We start from the raw sequence: 22,237 nt of genomic DNA on the forward strand, positions 1-22,237 counted from the left end.
ACAACTTAAACTTAAGCATTAAATTTAACGATGCATTACTGCACTGGCATTAATTATGCAAAACATGCCAAGATTCAGGAAAGTATACAAATGCCTCTTTTATTTATACAGTATTTGCTTATACCGAAGTGCATCTTTAGGCCATCTATTATACAGAGATAAAGAATTCCAAGCCCTAAAAAACAGTTTCTTCCTTTAAATGGGCACAAGAATTGCTCAATTTTGCATGTTAATGTCTACGAGGAGGTAACGGCCAACCAACTTTAAACCCATCTTTCTCATGTTAGGAGAACAGAAATGAGTGAATACTTGACAATTATTTGCTCCACCAAGTGCATATTTATATTGGCCAGTGTAATAGTGATGTGAAAGGAGGACCACTTACCAGTTCACCATGGAGCAAAGTAGCAGAAGCCCCCAACACAAAGTCAGTCACCTGGCAGAATCCAATCGGGTCCCACTTTTAACATATGCCATATTTCTTCTTACCCAACCTAACCGGACCTGTGCACAGTGTCTGTTGTAGGCTCATCATTTCTCCATTTCTCACATCACACTTCTATAGCAATCCCTAGATAGCAGCTGTGAAAACTCAGAGTGGAAATCAGACTTTTGAAGGTAATATCAGTTCTTACACAGTCTGTCTGGATTTATCAACATCATCCCTTCTTTGCCGAATTGGTTAAAACATTTTTTTTCTATTGGCCTCCAGCCAACAGAAAGAAAAAACAATTCCAGCTAATTTGATTTTTACAAAGAGTTAGTAAGTTGCTTTCTGAACAAGATGTGACATGAGAAAAAGCAATAAGGTGCTTACAACGGCATCCATGCACAAATACTGTTAGATAGCATATTCAGAGGATGGACTTGGTTTATTTTAAATCCACTAGGGCTTATTGGGCAAGAATCCCCACTCACTGTGACATCAGCAATCTAAAAAGGTATCAGTGTGTTTTTTAATTAGATGCTATCCTAATGAGGAAGCATAATGTCTCTATTTTAGATGAATGATGTCCCACAGCTTATGTCAATAGTTAAATAAACCTGGGCACAGGCATACTGAAAAATACTGTACATACTCTTGTGCTCCCAAGCTTGCAAGGAAGAATGGTTTAACATTTTTGAAGTTTTAACAAAAAACATACACTGATCAGCCAAGACCATCCATCTGCAATTGAGTAGATCCCACTTTTGCCACCAAAACAGCCTTTTTTTCTGCCAAAACAGCCCTGACCCGTCAAGGCGTGGATGTCACTAGACTTCTAAAGGTATGCTGTGGTATTTGGCACCAAGCTATCAGTAGCACATTTTTTAAAATCCTCTAAGGTTTGATGTGGGGTATCTGTGGATCAGACTTGTTTTCCAGCACATCCAACAGATACTCCATTGGACTGCGATCTGAAAAATTTGGAGGTCAAGTCAACATCTCAAACCCATTATGTTCCTCAAACCATTCTTAAACCATTTGTACAGTGTGGCAGGGTGCATTATCCTTCTGAAAAAGGCCACTACCATCAGGGAATACTGTTTTCATGAAGGTGTGTACTTGGTCAGCGACAATATTTAGGAGGGTAGTACGTGTCAAGTAACATCCATATGAATTGCAGGACTCAAAGTTTTCCAGCAGAACATTGCTTAAAGTATTACACTGCCTCCACCGGCTTGCCTTCTTCCCATACTGCATCCTGGTGCCATCTCTTCCCTAAGTAAGCGACACACACACACACCCAGCCATCCACATTATGTAAAAGAAAACTATTCATCAGACCAGGCTATTTTCATCCATTGCTCTGTGGTCCAGTTCTGATGTTCACGTGTCCATTGTAGACACTTTTGGCCATGGACACAGGAGATCATGGGCACCCCGACCGGTCTGTGCCTACACATCGCCTTACATAATAAACTACAATGTCCATTTTTTCTGCTTTTAACAAATCAACTTCATGGACCACATTTTTACTTGTTAATATTAATAAAAAAACTTGTTGCGCTATCAATATCAAGTGCATAAATTCAGAACAATTATTCCTATAAAAAATTCAAATATATCAAAAACTATAAATAAGAATGTGTTAAAACATTCCTAAAAGATCCAGTAAAGTCCATCAGAAAAAAGAAGAGAAGTTCTCTTGTGCAAAAAATTTATATACTTGTGTATCAACCAAGTTCCATATTTCAGTGTGTGGATAGCAAATTCTTCACACCCAAAAGTGCACTATCCACACTGAAACATGGAATTTTGTTGATACACTAGTATATACAGTATCTCACACACAGACATTAATGTCTAAACCACTGGCAACAAAAGTGTTAACACCCCTAAGTGAATATGTCCAAATTGGGCCGAAAGTGTCAATATTTTGTGTGGCCACCATGGTTTTCCAGCATTGCTTTAACCATTTTGGGCACAGAGTTTACTAGAGCTTCACAAGTTGCCAGTCGTGTCCTCTTCCGCTCCTAAATGATGACATCACAGAGGTGGTGGATGTTAGAGACCTTGCGCTCCTCCACCTTCGGTTTGAGGATGCCCCACAGATGCTCAATAGGGTTTAGGTCTGGAGACATGCTTCGCCAGTCCATCAACTTTACCCTCAGCTTCTTTAACAAGGCAGTGGTCATTTTGGAGGTTTGTTTGGGGTCGTTATCATGTTGCAATACTGCCCTGAGTCCCAGTCTCCAAAAGGAGGGGATTGTGCTTTGCTTCAGTATGTCACAGTACATGTTGGCATTCATTGTTCCATCAATGAACTGTAGCTCCCCAGTGGCGGCAGCATTCATGCAGCCCCAGACCATGACACACTCACCACCATTCTCGACTGTAGGCAAGACACACTTGTCTTTGTACTCCTCACCTGGTTGCCACCACACACGCTTGACACCATCTGAACCAAATAAGTTTATCTTGGTCTCATCAGACCAAAGGACATGGTTCCAGTAATCCATGTCCTTAGTCTGCTTGCCTTTAGCAAACTGTTTGCGGGCTTTCTTGTGCATCATCTTTAGAAGAGACTTCCTTCTGGGAAGAAAGTCATGCAGACCAATTTGATGCATTGTGCAGCGTATGGTCTCAGCACTGATAGGCTGACTCCCCACCCCTTAAACCTCTGAAGCAATGCTGGCAGAACTCATATGTCTATTTCTTAAAGACAACCTCTGGAAATGACGCTGAGCACATGCACCCAACTTCTTTGGTTGACCGTGGTGAGGCCTGTCGTGATTGGAACCTGTCCTGTTAAACCGCTGTATGGTCTTGGCTACCATGCTGTAGCTCAGTTTCAGGGTCTTGGCAATCTTCCTATGGCCTAGGCCATCTTTATGTAGAGCAGCAATTCTTTTTTTCTGAGAGTTCTTTGCCATGAGGTGCCATGTTGTACTTCCAGGGACCAATATGAGAGAGTGAGCGATAACACCAAATTTAACACACCTGCTTCCCATTCACACCTAAGACTTTGTAACACTAACGAGTCACATGACACCGGAGAGGGAAAATGGCTAATTGGGCCCAATTTGCACATCTTCACTTAGGGGTGCTGTGTGTTGAGTTATTTTGAGGGGACAGCAAATTTACCGTTATACAAGCTGTACACTCACTACTATACTATATTGCAGCAAAGTGTCATTTCTTCAGTGTTGTCACATGAAAAGATATAATAAAATTTTAACAAAAATGTGAGGGGTGTACTCACTTTTGTGAGATACTGTGAATTAACTTTTTCCACAAGAGCACTTTTCTTTTATATTTCTGAATTCTGATGGACTTTACTGGCTCTTTTTGAATGTTTTTTTTAAAACATAGGTTTTTGATATCTATTAATTTTTTTTCTTGATTGAAAAATTGTTATGAATTTATGCACTCTATATTGATAGCGCAGTAGGTTTTTCATTAATATTAATATGTATGGCCTTTCTGTGAGTGCAGCGGTCACTGAGATTTTTTATTTTTTTCTTACTATTTGGTGACATATTTACTTGCTGCCTAATACAGCCTATCCATTTACAGATGCCATTGTAATGAGATAATTAATGTTATTCACTTAGGTGCCTGCAGACTAAACTGGTAAGGGTTTTTTTTTTTTAATAATATGAAATTATACAATAGCATAGCATATATAAATAAAATGATGTTTCCTTTTAAGACGCGACTGCCTGAAAATGCAAGTAAATACCTTCTGTGAGAAATTATTTATTTTTCAGAAAAAAAGGTTCATGTATTAGGTCAGCAGACACTTCCAGGAGCTCTTTTTCTTCAATGTACTCTGTGCCTGCCACTTAGAAAGTGTAGCAAGAATACAACATGTACAAGGGGGAAAGTATATCCCATGAATACAGGGACACTATAACATATAGCCTCCCATACTCAAATAACATGAAATATGGTCAGAGTCCGTAGCCCCTACTCCTTACAGATTTAGGGGCTTTTCTTTAGTTATCTATAAATAAGAAGAAAACTACAAGTTGCAGCAGAGGGACTCAAAGTTCTTAGTGGAGAACAAGTGAGATGACGTCATTAATACTTCCTTCAGCTCCTGTAACTGAAGGTTATTTCGTTGGTTTGGACCTGAGGCTGCAGCAATAGCCTGCAGGAGCTGGAGGACTGCACCCACTATTCACTGATTGTAGTAGAAGTACGGTTGCAAGCTCCAATTAAAAAAAATATTAAATATAATTTTTTTTATTAATACGGGTGCATTTATTTTTTGCAAAAGGCGCACTGTATCTTCAAGTACTTTAACCAGTCTAAAGAATATGTTTCCTTTAGGCCTCTTGCAGACGATACTCCTGTTTAAGCATCTACTTTTTCATCAGTTTTTTTTTTCTACGTATTTGCGTGTATTTTTGCGCATATGTGCAGAACCGTATTCTCACGTTCTTGTTCTGCACATTTTGTAAATGCCCATTTGTGCACATTTGTGCACAATCACGCGTATTTGCCTGCACGAGGCATTAATTCCTGACCAAAAAAGCTGATTTTTCTATTTTGTTTTTACTGAAGAATGCACGGCGCTTGTTTACGCGCATGTGTGCATAGGCACATTACAATTAAAAAAAAAAGAAAAAAAAGCTGCAGTGTGCAAGAGGCCTTAGTGCCCATTCACACTACCGCGACTTGTCAGGCGACTGGTCAGCCTGACAAGTCGCGGCCCATGCAGTGCTACGGGAACCGTTCTAATAGGAGCGACTCAAGTCGCTCCGACTTAGAAAGTAGTTCCTGTACTACTTCGGGGCGACATCGGAGCGACTTGCATTGACATTCATTATATGAAGTCCGTGCAAGTCGCGCCAAAGTTGCAGTGCACGCGACTTCCCAGGTAGTGTGAACTGGCACTTAATAGACTTGTGTAAACAGCTATGTAAGAAAATACAAAACAAGTGTCTGCAGGGGCCCTAAGGGCCACACAGTTGAACGGCAACAGGTTAGGCATTAGAGATATAGAGGGTTTTGTTTTAAAAGGAAAAAAAAAAACATTCTATACAAAAGCGAAAATTTGATTCCACATACAAAAATAACCCTCTGCAAAGTGAATGGAATTAAAGATGTAATAGAATGCTTGCTTAAAAGTCACACAGTATGAAAACTATGTTGAGGCAAGAGAGAAAAAAACCCTACAGCAGATCAGTAGGTGAAGAAATACAAAAGGTATACAGAAGAACAGGTTCCATGTCACTGTAATTGGATATGTGCTAAGAGGTCACTACTTTATGTCTATTCAAAACCTGGGCGTAAAAGCTGAAAGCCGAGCCAAGGAAAAGCTAGGAGTATTCAAATTTATCCCAACTCTCAAAAGTATGAGCACACACCTCTATAGCCCCCGTTCACACCTAAGCAATCTGTCATGTGTTTCCTGAAGTGTGACAACGCTCAATGTAAAGATTACAAATAAATTCAACGGTTCCTGTTCATACGTGCTGCCGCTTGTCGCACAAAAAAGTACACAAGCTATTTTTTTTTCGGGGCAGAATTGCACATTTTTGGTATCATAGACCTCAATAAGTACCCCTGAAACATGAGACACAGGTTCTGGCACGGTCTTGGGCCTACCAACTGGTCTGTTTCTCCTATCGACTCGAGGAATGTAATGATTCAGGAGTGTCCATGTGGATGTTGAGACTTTTATCTGACTGCTGAGGGCCCATAAGAACCTCCAAAACACCGGTGCTGCCCATTACAAGAAACATGGCATAGCGGACATGGCTCAAGAGCTTTGATAGCACAAGTCACCACAACACAACATAAAAAAAATAGATGATGATAGAAGGACCACCACAACATATGATGTTACACAATACTACTTCCATTGACCAAAACAAAAATGCTTGAAACTTGAAAATCATAAGAAAAATGGTAAAAAACAAAAAACAAAAAATGCGCCTGAAAACTGGCTGAAAAAGTGTGTAACCTGTAACCTACATACACAACAACCTAATTCATCAAGCTACATAACGAGTACGTTTTTACACATGTAATAATATTGCTTGCTTTTATCAAAGATGAAAGAAACATTCCATGGGATTGTTCCATTAATAACAAGTAATGTATTAGGCAGGATTTTACTTGCTACAATCAGGGAATGACAGTGCTCCGGTCTTGTTACAAGATGTTACTTTTTAAACAAAGCCCTCCTCCCACCCACTAGTCACCATAAGGTGCCAGATGGTATGGAAATGTAAATTTCCCCTCTTCCAAGCTGTGCTACTGGAGCCTGGAGAAAAATCACAACTTCTGGGTATGGAGAAAATAATGAACAACCCCTTCTGACTGCGCTCAGTGCCAGGGTGACATATTGCCAGGCCAAATTAGCGTTAGACTGTGGGGGGCCAGGCCTATGCATAGGAAGTTATGCAAGGCGCAATGGCACAGCAGAGAAGGGGACAGTTTTTAATTGGCATATGAGGGTTAGTGGATTAGTTCCAAAGTCTAAAAAATTAATACTGGTAGTTATAAAAAAAACCCACGTTATTAAAATAAGTATAAAATACTTCTCATATTGGTACTTCCAAATCCATCTTCAATTAAATGCCATAAAATGATTTATGCTGTTTGACACTGCTCTGTTACAAAAAAAGCGTATGCGTTTTTTATGCATTTCTGGTGCCATAAAATGATTTAGGCTGTTTGACACTGCTCTGTTACAAAAAAAAAAAGCTTATGCGTTTTTTTTATCCATTTCTGGTGCGTTTTCTAGGCGCCTATTACCCAGCATGCACCTTTGAAACTTGAACATCTGACTGAGCAATGCAGGTGTATTTTTTTCCACTTTTTTTATTCATTTTGGTGCAGTTTTGAAAACCACAGCAAAGATGCAGAATGCAGGACATTTCAAACCAGTGGTGTGAAGCATCTGATAAGATTTAAAGGGATTGCACATTTTTGTAAAATCGCAGCAGAAACACATCAGTGTGAAAGCAACCTTAAAAATTTTGAAACTGTAATACACACCCCCCAAGCCCCCCCCCCCCCCCGCTGCCTTCTTGGGGGACCCATCGGTTCCAGAAGATGACAGGACCATTCAGAAATAGCAGCGCAACTCGCGTATACGCAGGGGGAAACTGGCTGTGAAGCCTAAAGCCTCGTACACACGCAACGATTGTTGGCCGACCGATCGGCCGTCTTTTGTCCAGTGTTGTTGTGTTGGTTGCAATGTGCTCTAGACTGCACACAAATTTTCTCGGCCAACAACAACCAACTTCAGAAGTGATGTCATGTGCTGGTTTACTTTCCGTGTGTTTTTTCTTCTCTGAGCATGCCCAGTCTTGCTCATCTGATTTTTGTCTGCCGAAATCTGTACTGACTGATGGAAAATCGGCCGTTCTGTTGACGGCCAACAAAAATTTTATAGCATGCACACCAGATTTTGTTCAGCCGAAAAGTCGCAGTCGGTTGTCGGAATCATCATACTAACAAGCCGATAATCGGCCGATCGGACGTTGGCCGAAAATTCACGGCCAACAATCTTTGCGTGTGTACGAGGCTTTACTTACAATGCAGGTGCCTGCATCCGAAGCCAACTGACATATCGGCTCGGGGTGCTGACATGGCGGGATCCCTGGACAGGTACGTGTCCCTATATTAAAAGCCAGCAGCTACAGTATTTGTAGCTGCCGGCTTTGATTTTTTCTTTTTCCCAGACTTCATCCATCTTCGAATAAATGCCATAAAATTATTTAGGCTGTTTGACACTGCTCTGTTTCCAAAAAAAAAGCATATGCGTTTTTTATGCATTTCTGGTGCGTTTTCTAGGTGCCTATTACCCAGCATGCACCTTTGAAACTTGAACATCTGACTTAGCGTCGCAGGTGCATTTTTTTCCACGTTTTCTATTCATTTTGGTGCAGTTTTGAAAACCACAGCAAAAATGCAGAACACAGGACATTTCAAACCATTGTACCCATAGCTGAGTGGTGTGAAGTGTCCGATAAGATTTAAAAGGGATTGCACGTTTTGCACGGTAAAATCGCAGCGAAAACACATCAGTGTGAAAGCAACCTTAAAAATGTTGAAACTGTAATTTAAAAAAAAAGAAAACTAACAATATTTGTCAAATTCTTTTATAATACTGATACTTAGGCCCCTTTCACACATACGGTCCGTTCAGTTCATCAGTTCAGTCACGTCAAAATGTATCAGTTTTTGCATCCGTTTTGTCCGTTTACATCCGTTTTTCGTCCGATCCATTTTTTTTTGATGGATGAAAAATAGGGCATTCATCCATTCCAACAAATGGACATTGACGGAAGTGAATGAAAATGGATGTTAACGAATGATCATCCGTTGTCATCTGTTTTTACATAGAGATGCATTGATGTCTGTTTTTCATCCATCAACGGATGGATGAAAAACAGACAGTATGGGTCCTTTCACAAGGCACGGTCCGTTTTTTCTTCAGTTCAGTGACTTTTTTTTGTTTTAAACGGACATGGATGTCACTTTTTAAGGTCCATTCCGTGTGTCCGTTTTTCATCCATTCGTTTGCGGATGAAAAAGTGACATAATGTATGTCTATGGGATAGCAGATGTTAGCGGATGACATCCGTTTTTGCATCCGTTCCGTTTTTAAAACGGAAGAAAAATAGGGTTCTCTTCCGTCTCAAAAAACGGAACTTAACGGAACAGACGAAAAACGGATGTCAGCAGATGGTCATCCGCTAACGTCCGCTAGCTCATAGACATACATAGACATGTCTGTTTTTCATCCGCAAACGGATGGATGAAAAACGGACATACGGAACACCCATGTGAAAGGACCCCTTAGTGTGAAAGGGGCCTTATGTAGCCAGCATAAGACTTTAGCAACTATGTTGCATAGGGCCCTATTCATACCTGAGGGTTTTATGTGCAGTTTCGGTTTTTTACTTTAAAAAAAAAAGGGGGGTGCATCTTTGAGGCGGTTTCATCAAAACGTAAATACAAAGTACAATAGTAATGCGCCTAAAATGCAACACACCAAAAACACACTGCACAGATATGAACTGATCCTAAGGCTTATCTAAATAACCAATCAATATGGTGCCCACCTGTACCAGCGTAAAAATAAAAAATCCCAGTTCTGTGTTCGGGAAAATACATCATATATACACAGCAGTGGATATGACATTTACCAAACATTCACTGCAGGTGTATCTTCCTGGTGCCTGTGTTTTAAATGAGTGATTATTTCACTTGTAGTGAATCTAAATAGGCCCCTACTCTGAGTTGGTATGGCTAATATGTTCCTTTGTTTTCATTTCTTTTTTTTTTTTTTTTTAACAAATAGGCATCAGAAAAGCTGCAGCATGCCAAGTTTTACCTTTGTGGTTCATTTCATACAAATTACCTACTTAGAGTTCTTCCAGCCATGAGTGCAAAAACCATAGATAGATCTCTCTGCAGTCATGTCCTATGTCTCTCAGCAATGCCCAGGGCAGACAATCCGATACTTTACAGTGATAACAAGCATTCAAGTATGACAAAACTCTTCGGCACCAGACAGTAATGCCTCGTACACACGATCAGATAGGCCCCTTTCACACGGGCGTTCCGCATGTCCGTATATCACCCCATCCGTTTGCGGGTGATATACGGACATAATGCATGTCAATGGGATTGCGGATGTCAGCGGATGACCATCCGCTGACATCCGATTTGCGTCCTTTCAGTTCTGCTCCATTTTTTGGAACGGAACAGAACCCTATTTTTCTTCCGTTTAAAAAACGGAAAGGACGCAAAATCGGATGTCATCGGTGTCATCCGCTGACATCCGCAATCACATAGACATACATTATGTCCGTATATCATCCGCAAACGGATGGGATGATATGCGGACATACGGACCGGATGACACAAGTGTCATCTGTGTCCGTAAAAATAAAAAATAAAAAAGTGCCGCAGCAGATGAAATAAACTGAGCGGCCGTGTGAAAGAAGCCATAATCGTACAGAAAAAAAAACGCTTTTGAATTGATCGCACAATAATCTGATTGTTAGTTAGTACTAGGGATGCACCGAAACGAAAATTTTGGGCCGAAACCGAAAATGCAGGATGCCCTTGGCCGAAAACCAAGACCGAAAATTACTTTTTCCCCCAAATAATTTTAAAATAGATAGAAGATGGGCATACAACAAAAACAGGCAGCGACGTACACCTGTCGCTGCTACCCTGTCACAGTATATGTACTGTGATGGGTTGGCAAGAGGTTAATTTAATTACCAATGGTATTTCTATTATGCAGCATGAGGGGGTTAATGTATTGCCACTGCTGGTCACTGATGCATTAGTGACCGACCAGTGGCAGTTAATTAACCCCTTTGTGCTGCATTAGTGCAAGCAGTATCAGTGTTAATTAACACTGGTTGCACTGATACTGGTTACACTAATGCAGCACAAAGGGGTTAATTAACTGCCACTGGTCGGTCACTAATGCATCAGTGACCAGCAGTGGCAATACATTAACCCCCTCATGCTGCATAATACTAATACCATTGGTAAGCTGCCTCAGCTAACCCCCCCCCCACTGCCTCAGCGTCCCCCTCGGCAGTACACCCCCCCCCCTGCCTCAGCGCCCCTCCCCATCCCAACGATTCAATCTCCTTACTGTCACTCTGCTGAGTGCTCCTCCGGTGTCCTTCATTCAAAAGACCCGCCTCTGGCCGGCCGCGCGCCTCCCAGTTCATTCATGCTCATCGTCCCGCTGACAGGGAAGTGAAGTGAAGCTCACATAGTTACAGCTATTAGCGGCCGCTCAGCCCGCCCTCCCGCCTGGTGTGTCACTTCATTCATACACAGATCATAGTAGTAGGGACATCATTGAGAGGCGGGCGGGCGGCCGGCCAGAGGCGGGACTTTTTAAACCTGCGCTGCGCCCTCCTCCTTTCTTACGGCGGCCATTAATTTCTGCATTTTTAACCCATTATCGGCCGAAATGGGATAGGCCCATTTTCGACAAACACGAAAACTTTTGTCGTACGATAGACTAGCGAATGACAATCATTTAATCAGTAAAGTTTGCGTCCGCTAAAAATCAATAGATAAAGACTACGCATGATCAGAAACATGAAAATAACCCGGAAAAAGCCTGGCCATTGATTTTGTTTTGCATTATCTGATACGTAGCTACGCAACCAGGAAGCTTTTCCAGAATCGGACCAAAAAAAAAAAAAATCATACGTTTAGTACGCATTGTTGAATTCGATATTAGAATCATGTAACAAAATGCGAACAATAAGTCGATCGATTATCTGATCATGTGTACAAGGCATAACGCACGCATAATTACCTATTCCTCATAAAAAGAGAACTACCATAGCACTATGTAAGCAATAGTAAATCATAATTGGGAAAACAAACATGGCTGTATTGGTATGATAAAGCAGCTGGTACAGATGAGCAGATTCAAATGGATCTACGTATATTGGAACAACTTAAAGCAGAGCTCCACCCAAAAAGGGAAGCTCCGCTTGTTCGCCTCCCCTCCCTCCTCCCCCTGCCATTTGCCACTTTTTGGGGGGGGAGAGGGTACCTGGTTTTGACAGGTACCCGCTCCCACTTCTGGGTAAGATCAGCAAAATAGGACATTTCCGGACCCTCCTCCTTCCCCCTGCTGCCTTCTGGGGGGGGGGGACACCAGTCCTGGAAGACTACGGGACCATTCAGTGGGAAACTGGCTGTGAAGTTGGCTGCATTACCTACAATGCAGGTGCCTGCACCCAAAGCCAACTGACATATCGGCTCGGTGTGCCGACATCGTGGGATCCCTGGACAGGTAAGTTTCCCTATATTAAAAGTCAGCAGCTACAGTATTTTTTTATTTTTTCCAGACTGGAGCCCCTCTTCAACATAAGCTCTTGCTGAGAAATATGGTGGCTACCCTTGCGGACCACCTGAAAAGGTTAGTAGACTGGCTACTATGCTTATGAGTCACTGACCCATAACAAGCAGGCAGATCAGGAAAGTCAGCCTTATCTGCATACTTCTGGGTTAGTGAAACAAAGCAGGCCAATGGGTCAACAAATCAGCGAAGCAGAATGAGGAGACTGCAATGGAATCCTTTACATGATGTCACAGGAATATCTTTTAGGGGCTGTTTCATGCCAGAATTGAAAATGCAGTGGATTTGCAGGCACCAGATCGCATGGTCCTGTTGTACCATTCAATTTTGTGTTGAGCGTTTTTACAAAAGTAGGACATGCGCTACTTTTTGTGTAGTCCATTGTGATTTAAAGCCCATTTAAATGAATGGGCTGTCAAATTGCACTGCAGCTGAATGCACAGGAATTGATTGTTTAGGACCCTTTCACAAGAGAGGTCTGATTGGGTCCACCGTTTTGTTTTTCAGCTGGACGTGATCGGATCCTCCATTCTCCTCTATGGCACGTCGGATGTAACTGTGTCAATTCACACCTGGATACCTCCAAGTCCAATCAGATCCAGCAAAAAAAAAAAAAAAAATGCAATCCGTTCCCCTCTTGCTGGCAGGATCGGATCGGAGTGCAGTCAGGTGTAAACGGAAAGCTGGTCCATTTACATCCGGCTGCCCATAGAGCAGAGCGGGCTCTGTCCATACTGAACACGGACCTGTCATTCGGCCAAGCCGCTCAGCTTAAACAGGGGATCAATGGAGAGATCCCCTGATGAGCAAAACTGGATCCGGACTGTGTGAAAGAGGCCTAATGGATCAATAACTGCCTGATTTATTGCATTTTTTTAAAAAATATATTAAACCATTAGAGGGGTTGGTGCACATGGCGGGCTGCCCCGCATCTGTATTTTAAGTCAATATCTATCTCCCTCTCTTACAAAAGTAACTTTTTTTAGTACTCTTGATACATTAGGGAATTTTTCATGTACATAGATTAATAATTGATTGATATTTTAGGTCATGGTGGTAGGGTTGTGGGGTATCCTTCCCATGGTCCCTCTTGAGTGACTTCTTTGCTTATCTGGACGCTGCCCAAAACCAGATTTATATTGAGGTTGTAAGTAATAATTAAGCCTAATGATGTTTTCTAAGTGCTTTTGGTGGGTTTTTGCTGCCTCTGAACGCCCCCCTGCATGTTAACCTATGTGTCCATGCACACATACTGTAGGCGTTTAGAGGATTTAAAAGGGAGGGATGTTTAAAGGCAGAATAAAACTCCCACAACAAGTGCATTCGGGAACAGCAGAATTTTGGCAGAAAAAACACTTGATGCACCTAAACATGTATAAACAAAGTCTAAATGCTCCTAAGTGCTAGGCGCGTTTAGCATTTGAGCTTTAAATTCAGTGCCCAAATTAAATCCTTATTCTGGACAATTAAATTAATTCTCAAGTGCTTGACGTGCCTAAACATGGTACATGAGTTTAGAAACGTCAGATGGGAGGAAGGGAGCCTAGGAGTGTTTGCAAGATGTCCAGGGTGCATAGGGCCTATGTTCTAAGACAGTGATGGTGAACCTTGGCACCCCAGATGTTTTGGAACTACATTTCCCATGATGCTCAACTACACTGCAGAGTGCATGAGCATCATGGGAAATGTAGTTCCAAAACATCTGGGGTGCCAAGGTTCGCCATCACTGTTCTAAGAGATCCTTCCTGATGACCATAATTGATATTACGTCTGAAGGTAAATGAATGGTACTTATTGTTACCATGTTTTAGATTGGTCACCAACCGCTACTCCTGAAGAAACTAAAAGTCTGTAAATGAAATGCGTAGAGTCTTCTGCTCAGTTGGTCTTCCACCATTGTTGCTACTGTTTAATGAATATATTATGAAATGGTATTGTGCAAATAAACAACCACAATGGTGTATGCATATTTCAACATGGTATGTAACAAGACACTAGCAGGGGAAGTGTAACAGAATTTCTTTTCTTGCGTTTGAGTACACTTTTTTATGTAATTTATAAATAAAGTTTTATTAAATATTTAAGCAGCATTCACACTGCAGCGGCACGACTCTGTACTACTTCGGGGGCGACTTGTGAAGTCCCGTGCACCGCGACTTCGGCGCGACTTGCACAGACTTCATATAATGAATGTCTACGCAAGTCGCTCCGAGGTCGCCCCGAAGTAGTACAGGACCCTTTTTCTAAGTCGGAGTGACTTGTGTCGCTCCAATTAGAACGGGTCCTGTAGCAGTCAATGGACCGACAAGTAGCCTGACAAGTGGCGGCAGTGTGAATGGAGCCTTAAACGAATTTGTTTTGAGACTTTGTTATTATCTTGAAAAGTCCCATTTTGATAGGACTTCATTACCTAGGGAGGAGTTGTCCTCCATTTCACAGCAGCAAACTGGTAAAGCACAACTTTACTTTCTCACCCTATGTTCACATCTATGCGGCTGCGGTCAATGTGTTTCTCTGGTGCGTTTTTGAACCCACGTCTTTGCATGTCATTTTCATGCCTTTTTTTTCCTCTTTAACAAACTGTGAATAGCTGGTTGCCATGGAGCAGTCCAGGAGCAAGCTGCCGAGTCCTTAACAACCGATGACTCATCAGCTGTCAGCAGGGCCAATGGCTCCCACTGCTGTCTCAGCCAATGAGGAATGAGAGACCCAGGAGAATCTCAGCTCTCATGCACATTGCTGGATCGGGAGGGAGCTTGGGTGAGTATTAGGAGGAGCCACTGCACACAGAAGGTTTTTAAGCTTCATGCATAGAATGCATAAAGTTAAAAAACCTTGAGCCTTTAAACCCACTTTAAGACCAACTCAGTTGGCACACAGAGAGATGCCACTGCTCAGAGTAGGGATTGTATGTGTTGGGAGGTGGTCATTATTGTGAGAATTTTCCCAACAGGGTTCATGGGTTACTAGGATACTGGTGGTTGCCAGCATCCTAGCAACCACAGACTCATCCCTGGCCCCGATTCAGGAGATTCCCTGATTGACAGCTGAACATAAGCAAAGGAGTGGAAGTGCTGGCTGAGTTCATTACCCAAATATGACCATAGTTTTTTTTTTTTTTTTACTTTCCTCTGGATCCACTATGGGTATAGAATTGTGTACATGTTGGTTTTCTATTTATGTTTTTTAGTGGTAGAACAACATGAGCTTCCGTCAACAATGGAGGCAGACCTGATGGGGAGCTCGTCTCAGCTAGTCTAAGACTCGGTTCACACTGGGGCGGCACGACTCTGTACTACTTGGGGGGGCGACTTGTGCATTCCCATGCACCACGACTTCGGAGCGACTTGCAGGGACTTCACATAATGGAAGTCTATGCAAGTCGCTCCGAGGTCGCCCCGAAGTAGTACAGGACCCTTTTTCTAAGTCGGAGCGACTTGTGTCGCTCCTATTAGAACAGGTCCTGTAGCGGTCAATGGACCGCGAGGGAGCGCGACTTGTCAGGGTGACAAGTCGCCTGACAAGTCACGCTGGTGTGAATGGAGTCTCACCCCACAACAAAACTTCTTGCCTGCTGTCCCTATCAATGTGTGACGGACACAGTGGCTGGGAAGGAAGGTTAGTAATGCTCAGCCTCTGATTTTAGCAGGCTCGGCGTTTGTGAGCTTCTCTGAGGACGGATTGTCCAGTGTGGAGACTACGGCATCTGTGCCACCACTTCCTGCAAAAGATTAATTTACCTATTCTCAACAGGTACATGAATCTGTTGCAATCACTGATGTTTGTGGTGATTTTAAAGAGTGTCTGCAGTAAAGAGAAGAGTAAACGACAACAGGGCATGGTGTTTAAGACTGCTATGGTAACTTAGGCGTTGAAGGACATATTTGTATATATATATATATTTTCCATGAAAGGGAACTGCACTGCATCTAAGCACCAAAAACCAAAAATGCTATTTTATTCATTTGTATTATTCAAAGCAATCCCCCCCCCCCCCCCATCCATCCATCCAGGTCTCCATGCTTTATTTTGCTGAGAAATTATTTTGAAAAACACCCCCTAGCCTTTCTGGTCATGGCCATCTTGAGTGAGGGCAGATGATTCATGTATCATTTACTTCCTGGAATCCATATGCCTTAGCTCAGGCATAGGCTGAGCTGAGAACCCTCATTTCTCTCCTGAAGACTCCTGGGATGTAGGACATCATTTGTCTAGGCATGGAAACCAGGAAGTAACTGAAGAAATGTAACAAAAAAATTTAAAGTAAATATGATATACTTTCCTATCTATTTACTAATGCCAGCAGCATAAGGATTAAAAATAGTCCATGTTGATTGAGAGAGGGAAGTTCCACTATAAGTAAGCCTGTACAACTAACATTTTAAGAGCCCATTCAGACTAGCATGACTTGTCAGGCGACTTGTCAGCCTGACGGGTCGCGCTCGGTCGCGGTCCATTGAGTAGTACAGGACCCATTCTAATAGGAGCGACACAAGTCGGTCCAACTTAGAAAAAGGGTCCTGTACTACTTTGGGGCGACCTCGGAGCGACTTGCATAGACTTCCATTATGTGAAGTCCCTGCAAGTCGCTCCGAAGTCGTGGTGCATGGGACTGACAAGTCGCCTCCCCAAGTCGTGCAGAGTCGTGTCGCCCCAGTGTGAACCGACTCTAAGACTAAATGGTTAGACTCTTATGCCTCGTTTCCACTGAGCGGTACGGTTCGGTTCTTTACGGTTCGGTTCTTTACAGTTCAGTACGGTTCGGAATGGTACACCTTGATCAGGCTTGCGTTTCCACCGCCAACAGTACCTCAGCTCAATAGTACCTCAACAGTGTAGCTCCACCCTGTTGGTACTGTACTAATGTGCTTGGTACCCCAACGAAAGGGTCCCAAAAAAGTGTTATGGTACAGTTCGGAATTAGGGTACCATTCACAACTTTTGACAACGGAAATGGCAAAAATTGCATACCGTACCGAACCGTACCGCTCAGTGGAAACGGGGCATTATTTAAACCAAATAGTCCAACTCCTGACCCCTGCATGTTTGTTTTTGTGTACCAGAAGAAAAAAACATAAGCATAACATTGTGCATATAACAGAATGTGAACCCCTGCACTCGGCACACTATTTTGTGACATACAGCAGACCATTGCACTCTGTACATAGTGTGGTTTAGATTTATGTTATATAGTCTGGACCACCATTGTTTATTTTATGCAATGCATTATCTATGGGCCACTACAATCTGTACGCTGCAGTATACGCCGCATACCTCAAACCACTGAACCTTGTGTTATATCTATTAAACATTTTTTAGAGGATTCCCTTTTTCATCCCGTACCACTAATGGGCACAATTTGTCTGCTAACTACACCCAATTATGATTGGACCTCCATGCAACCATTTAAGCAAAGATGGGAATTGCATCATATTAGCAAAGATTTGATTAGGAACGGCTCCCCTACCTCTTGTCTCACAAGCATGGAGGAGAAGATCAACTCCCAAAAACACTGCATTAGGCATATCAAAACACTACTCTAACAAAAGATTCATTCATATGCAAGTCGTTTTCTTCTGCATGTAAAAGCATGTTGAAGCAAGGAGCAAAATACAAATGTGTTTTTCTTTTTTGCCTCAGTATTTTAGATTTCTTTTTATATGCTGTTTTATAATTTACCATGACTGGCATTACATCACATTTAATAATATTGGTTATGCATTTTCTACAAAATAAACAGTTCAGTATTGTCCATGATACTTTGTTTATTTGCATGACCAGGTAAATTTTTAGGACAAGCTTTCAGGGCAAATCCCCGTCAGTACTTCTAGGACTGACAAGAAGGCGATACACCCCGAAATCGTATCCTGAAAATGTAACTGTGTTGCTGCAAGTGCACTAATATGGCTAATCTACAAAAAAAAAAAAAAAACACAAGCCAACAACACGTAGGCTTCCTTTCTATGTACACAGTTATATATATTGATTGTGGAAGTATGACATCACTAAAAGTGTGGATTACATCATTTGTTTAACATCACACTTTCAGCACACAACACACTGGCGAAACTATGTTCTGATGTGAATGAAGTCAAAGACGTGTTTTTCATTTGCATTACTGATCATCCTAACTTGACTGCAATGCCCAGGCACATAGTGCAGAACAGTGCAGGTCACAGCAACTTCAAGAGAAAAGTCATGCATACAGGAAATAGATAATATATTTTACAGCCAACCTAGAAAATGGTCAATAAAAACAAAATCCAGTAAATAATAAAATATCCAGAAATGCGTATATTAGAAACAATATATCACTATCTCATGCAGCTTGCAGCACCATTTTTTATAAGCACAAAGGTAAACTGACAGAAAATTGAATTGAAATAATTTAACCAAGTGTAAAAATTTTACAAGATTGACACAACTTTCCCCCAGAATTAGTAGATGTGCGAATCCTGAATGTTGTGTTAATTTTGAGTAAAAACAGTTATGAAGAGTAAGAATCCTGGGTGAAAGGTACAGGAATCTTGTATGAAAACATATATAAAAAGACCCCTAAGTAAGAATTCTGGGTGAAAGGTATGTGAATCTTGTGTAAAAACATTTATAGATGCTTTTAGAGCCCATTCACACTAGCCTGACAAGTCGTGCTCCCTCGCGGTCCATTGACCGCTACAGGACCCGTTCTAATAGGAGCGACACAAGTCGCTCCGACTTAGAAAAAGGGTCCTGTACTATTTCGGGGCGACCTCGGAGCAACTTGCATAGACTTCCATTAGGTGAAGTCCCTGCAAGTCGCTCCGAAGTCGTGGTGCACTGTAATGCACAAGTCGCCCCCGAAGTAGTAAGGAGTCGTGTCACGCTAATGTGAACCGGCTCTTATACATGTTTTTTGTGACTATTTTCAAAAAAAGCTAACATTTTACTTTATTACACAATGATAATCAACTACCTTGAAAGATGTGAGTAATTTTGAAACCATACAATAAATAAAATATAAAATAAAACTCACCTGTAACTGCCACTTCCATTGCTGCTTCTAGTGGTCGGTTGCTGTCAAGGTCACGACTTAACTGTAACTCCCCAGTACTTGCATTAAGTAGAAGAAGGCCTAATTCATTCCCTTGGAGGAAAGTAAAGCTCAACGAATCACTTATATCAGGATCTCGTGCTGGCACTTTTCCAATTACTCCACGTGGAAAGCTGCCACCACCACCACCAATATAGTGGTTGAAGGCAACCCTGAAATTACTAAGAGTTGGAGCATTATCATTAACATCTACTAAGCGCACTCTAACAGTAGCTCTACTGACTAATGGAGCTGAGGTGGCTTGCACCACTATAAGATACTCCGGTCGTTCCTCATAATCTAAGTCAACCAATGCAGTCAACTCTCCAGAAAATATATCCAACTGAAAAATTTCTGGAATGTTGCCTTCAACAATCTGATACATAATTTGAGCATTAATGCCTTCATCGGGGTCAGTGGCTGTAATTGTGGCAAGTGGTAGACCAAGTGGGCTGTTCTCCAATACCATTACTTCCAGTTCATCTCTAGCAAATACTGGGGCATTGTCATTAACATCTAATACTGTGATGATTATTTCAGTAGGCGTGCGATGTGGTGTTGGATGACCCTTGTCAACTGCAAAAGCTTTGAGTCGATATTGTACTACATTCTCTCGATCCAGCTGTCTTAGTGTCCTCACGATGCCTGAGGTATACTCCACTGTGAAATCTCCATCACCATCATCTCCACCTGTAAAGGTGTAGAAGACCCTTCCGTTAAGGCCTGAGTCACGATCAGTGGCAGATATTTGAAGGACACTTGTGTAAACAGGTGCATCTTCAGTTATTGTACCACTATAGGATGCTCGCTGGAAGACTGGGGGGTTGTCATTTACATCTGTTACTAGAATTTCAAGATAAGTAGTATCAGACTTTTGAGGAATGCCATTATCATGGGCAGTTATGGCTAATGTGTACGAAACCTGAACTTCATAATCTAACTCCATGGTTGTTGTAACTGCCCCTGTGTCGGGGTCAATGGCAAATTGTGGCATACCTTCTTCTGCCAGATAGGTTATACGAGCATTCTCTCCAGTATCCTCATCTGAAGCACTGATGATCACCACAGTGGTTCCTGCAGGCTGGTCCTCTTTTACACTCACTGTGTAATGAGAGCTCTGAAAGACAGGTCTGTGTGTGTTGGCATCAGTCACATTCACCACTACACGTGCAGTATCAGTTCTCATTCCATCTGATGCTGTTACAGTCAATAAAAATTGTTTTTCTAATTTATAATCCAGAGGTAGTGCCAATGTTAAGAGACCACCACCTCCTGATAAGCTTGAGATGGAGAAGCGATGTCGAGTATTACCAGATGTAATCTGGTAAGTAATGGTTGCCTGGAAATCCCTATCCAATGCTAAAACTGTCATAACACTGGTGCCAACAGCAGCATCTTCATTCAGTCGTGCTTGATACTCGCTTTGAGTAAATTCTGGAGCATTGTCATTAACATCCAATATCTGAACATTGACAGCAGCAGAAGAAGACAGAGATGGATGGCCATGGTCACACGTTTCTACTCCAAAACTGTAGAATTCAATCTCTTCCCTATCCAACTCTGATTGTACTATAATCCAGCCAGTGCTATTATTGATAGAAAATGGTCCAGCTTCTCCTGTAAGTCTGTATTCCAGCCTGGAGTTTTCACCCGAGTCCGCATCGAGTGCTTGAACCTGTAGTACTGAATAACCTAGCGGAGAATTCTCTAAAACAGCAGCTTGAAATGGGCCACTTACAAAAACAGGTGCATTGTCATTTACATCTAGAACCTGGACAGTAACCAAGCCAGTCACATTGGACAATGGAGGCCGTCCGCCATCTTGTGCTCTTATCCTTAGTGTGTGTTCTCTTCCTGTCTCAAAGTCAAGAGCACCAGCCAAAAAGATGGCACCAGACTGAGGATCGATGGAAAATAGGCCGCGAGCATTGCCACTCAGAATACTATAGTGCACTGCTGCATTAATTCCTTGATCTTTATCTGTTGCAGTTACAACTAGGATTTGGGAGTCAGGTATAGTGTCTTCAGGTACCTGTGCCACATAGTGCTTCTCACTGAACTGTGGTGCATTGTCATTTTCGTCTTCAACTGATATATACACAGTGGTTGTAGAACTGCGGGGCCCAGGATCACGTCCTTGGTCATCTGCCTCAATAACTAGTTGGTAAAATGCTCTTTCCTCTCTGTCCACTGAGTCTTTCATCCTAATGACTCCTGAACGGGAGTCAATTTCAAAAGCTTCCCCTGTTTCTGATACAATACGATAGGCTATATTGGCATTGATTGGGGAATCCCCATCAGTAGCACGAACAGTCATTACTTCATAGCCAACCTCCATATTCTCTCTTACACTTTCTCTGTATTCCGATTGCTCAAATACCGGGTCATGGTCATTTGTATCACTGACTGTTACAGACAGTGTGGCCATGGCGGTACGACGGGGGATGCCAGCATCCGTTACAATCACCTTAAAAACATGGGTGGCCTTGGTCTCTCTATCCAGTTCCTTTGTAGTGGTCACCACACCAGTGTTTCGATCCAAAATGAAGAAATGAGATGAGCGACTATCAAACAGTGCATCCATGGAGTACTCCAGTTGGCCAAATTCGCCAGCATCTGGGTCTGTAGCCCTCAGTTGCACCACAAACGTCCCTGCAGGTTTGTTTTCAGGTACAGACACTTGATATGTTAGGGTTTGAAACTGTGGACTATTATTAATATTTCTTTTCCCTCTAGGCACCCTGTGTGCATCAGCTACTTCTGGGAATAACTGAGGCAGCATGATTCTCCAATACAACACAAACGCTTCACTTGCCGGCTTACCGCACATCTGGCAATGTAGTTTCAAATCAAGAGAACTATGGGG

At 42.2% G+C, this 22,237-nt stretch overlaps 1 protein-coding gene across 1 annotated transcript in view; it reads right to left on the reverse strand.

Moving 5' to 3' along the window:
- CELSR2 (cadherin EGF LAG seven-pass G-type receptor 2) overlaps positions 1-22,237 on the reverse strand; it is a 164,237-nt gene that overhangs the window by 141,160 nt on the left and 840 nt on the right. Inside the window, exon 1 of the mRNA XM_082246686.1 lies at positions 19,315-22,237. This exon is cut by the window's right edge and continues 840 nt beyond it. Coding sequence (XP_082102812.1) covers positions 19,315-22,237 — 2,923 coding nt within the window. The remainder of the gene's footprint in view (positions 1-19,314) is intronic.

The sequence above is a fragment of the Pelophylax lessonae genome, assembly GCF_965119305.1.
Source record: "Pelophylax lessonae genome assembly, chromosome: 2".
NCBI classification, from domain to species: Eukaryota; Metazoa; Chordata; class Amphibia; order Anura; family Ranidae; genus Pelophylax; species Pelophylax lessonae.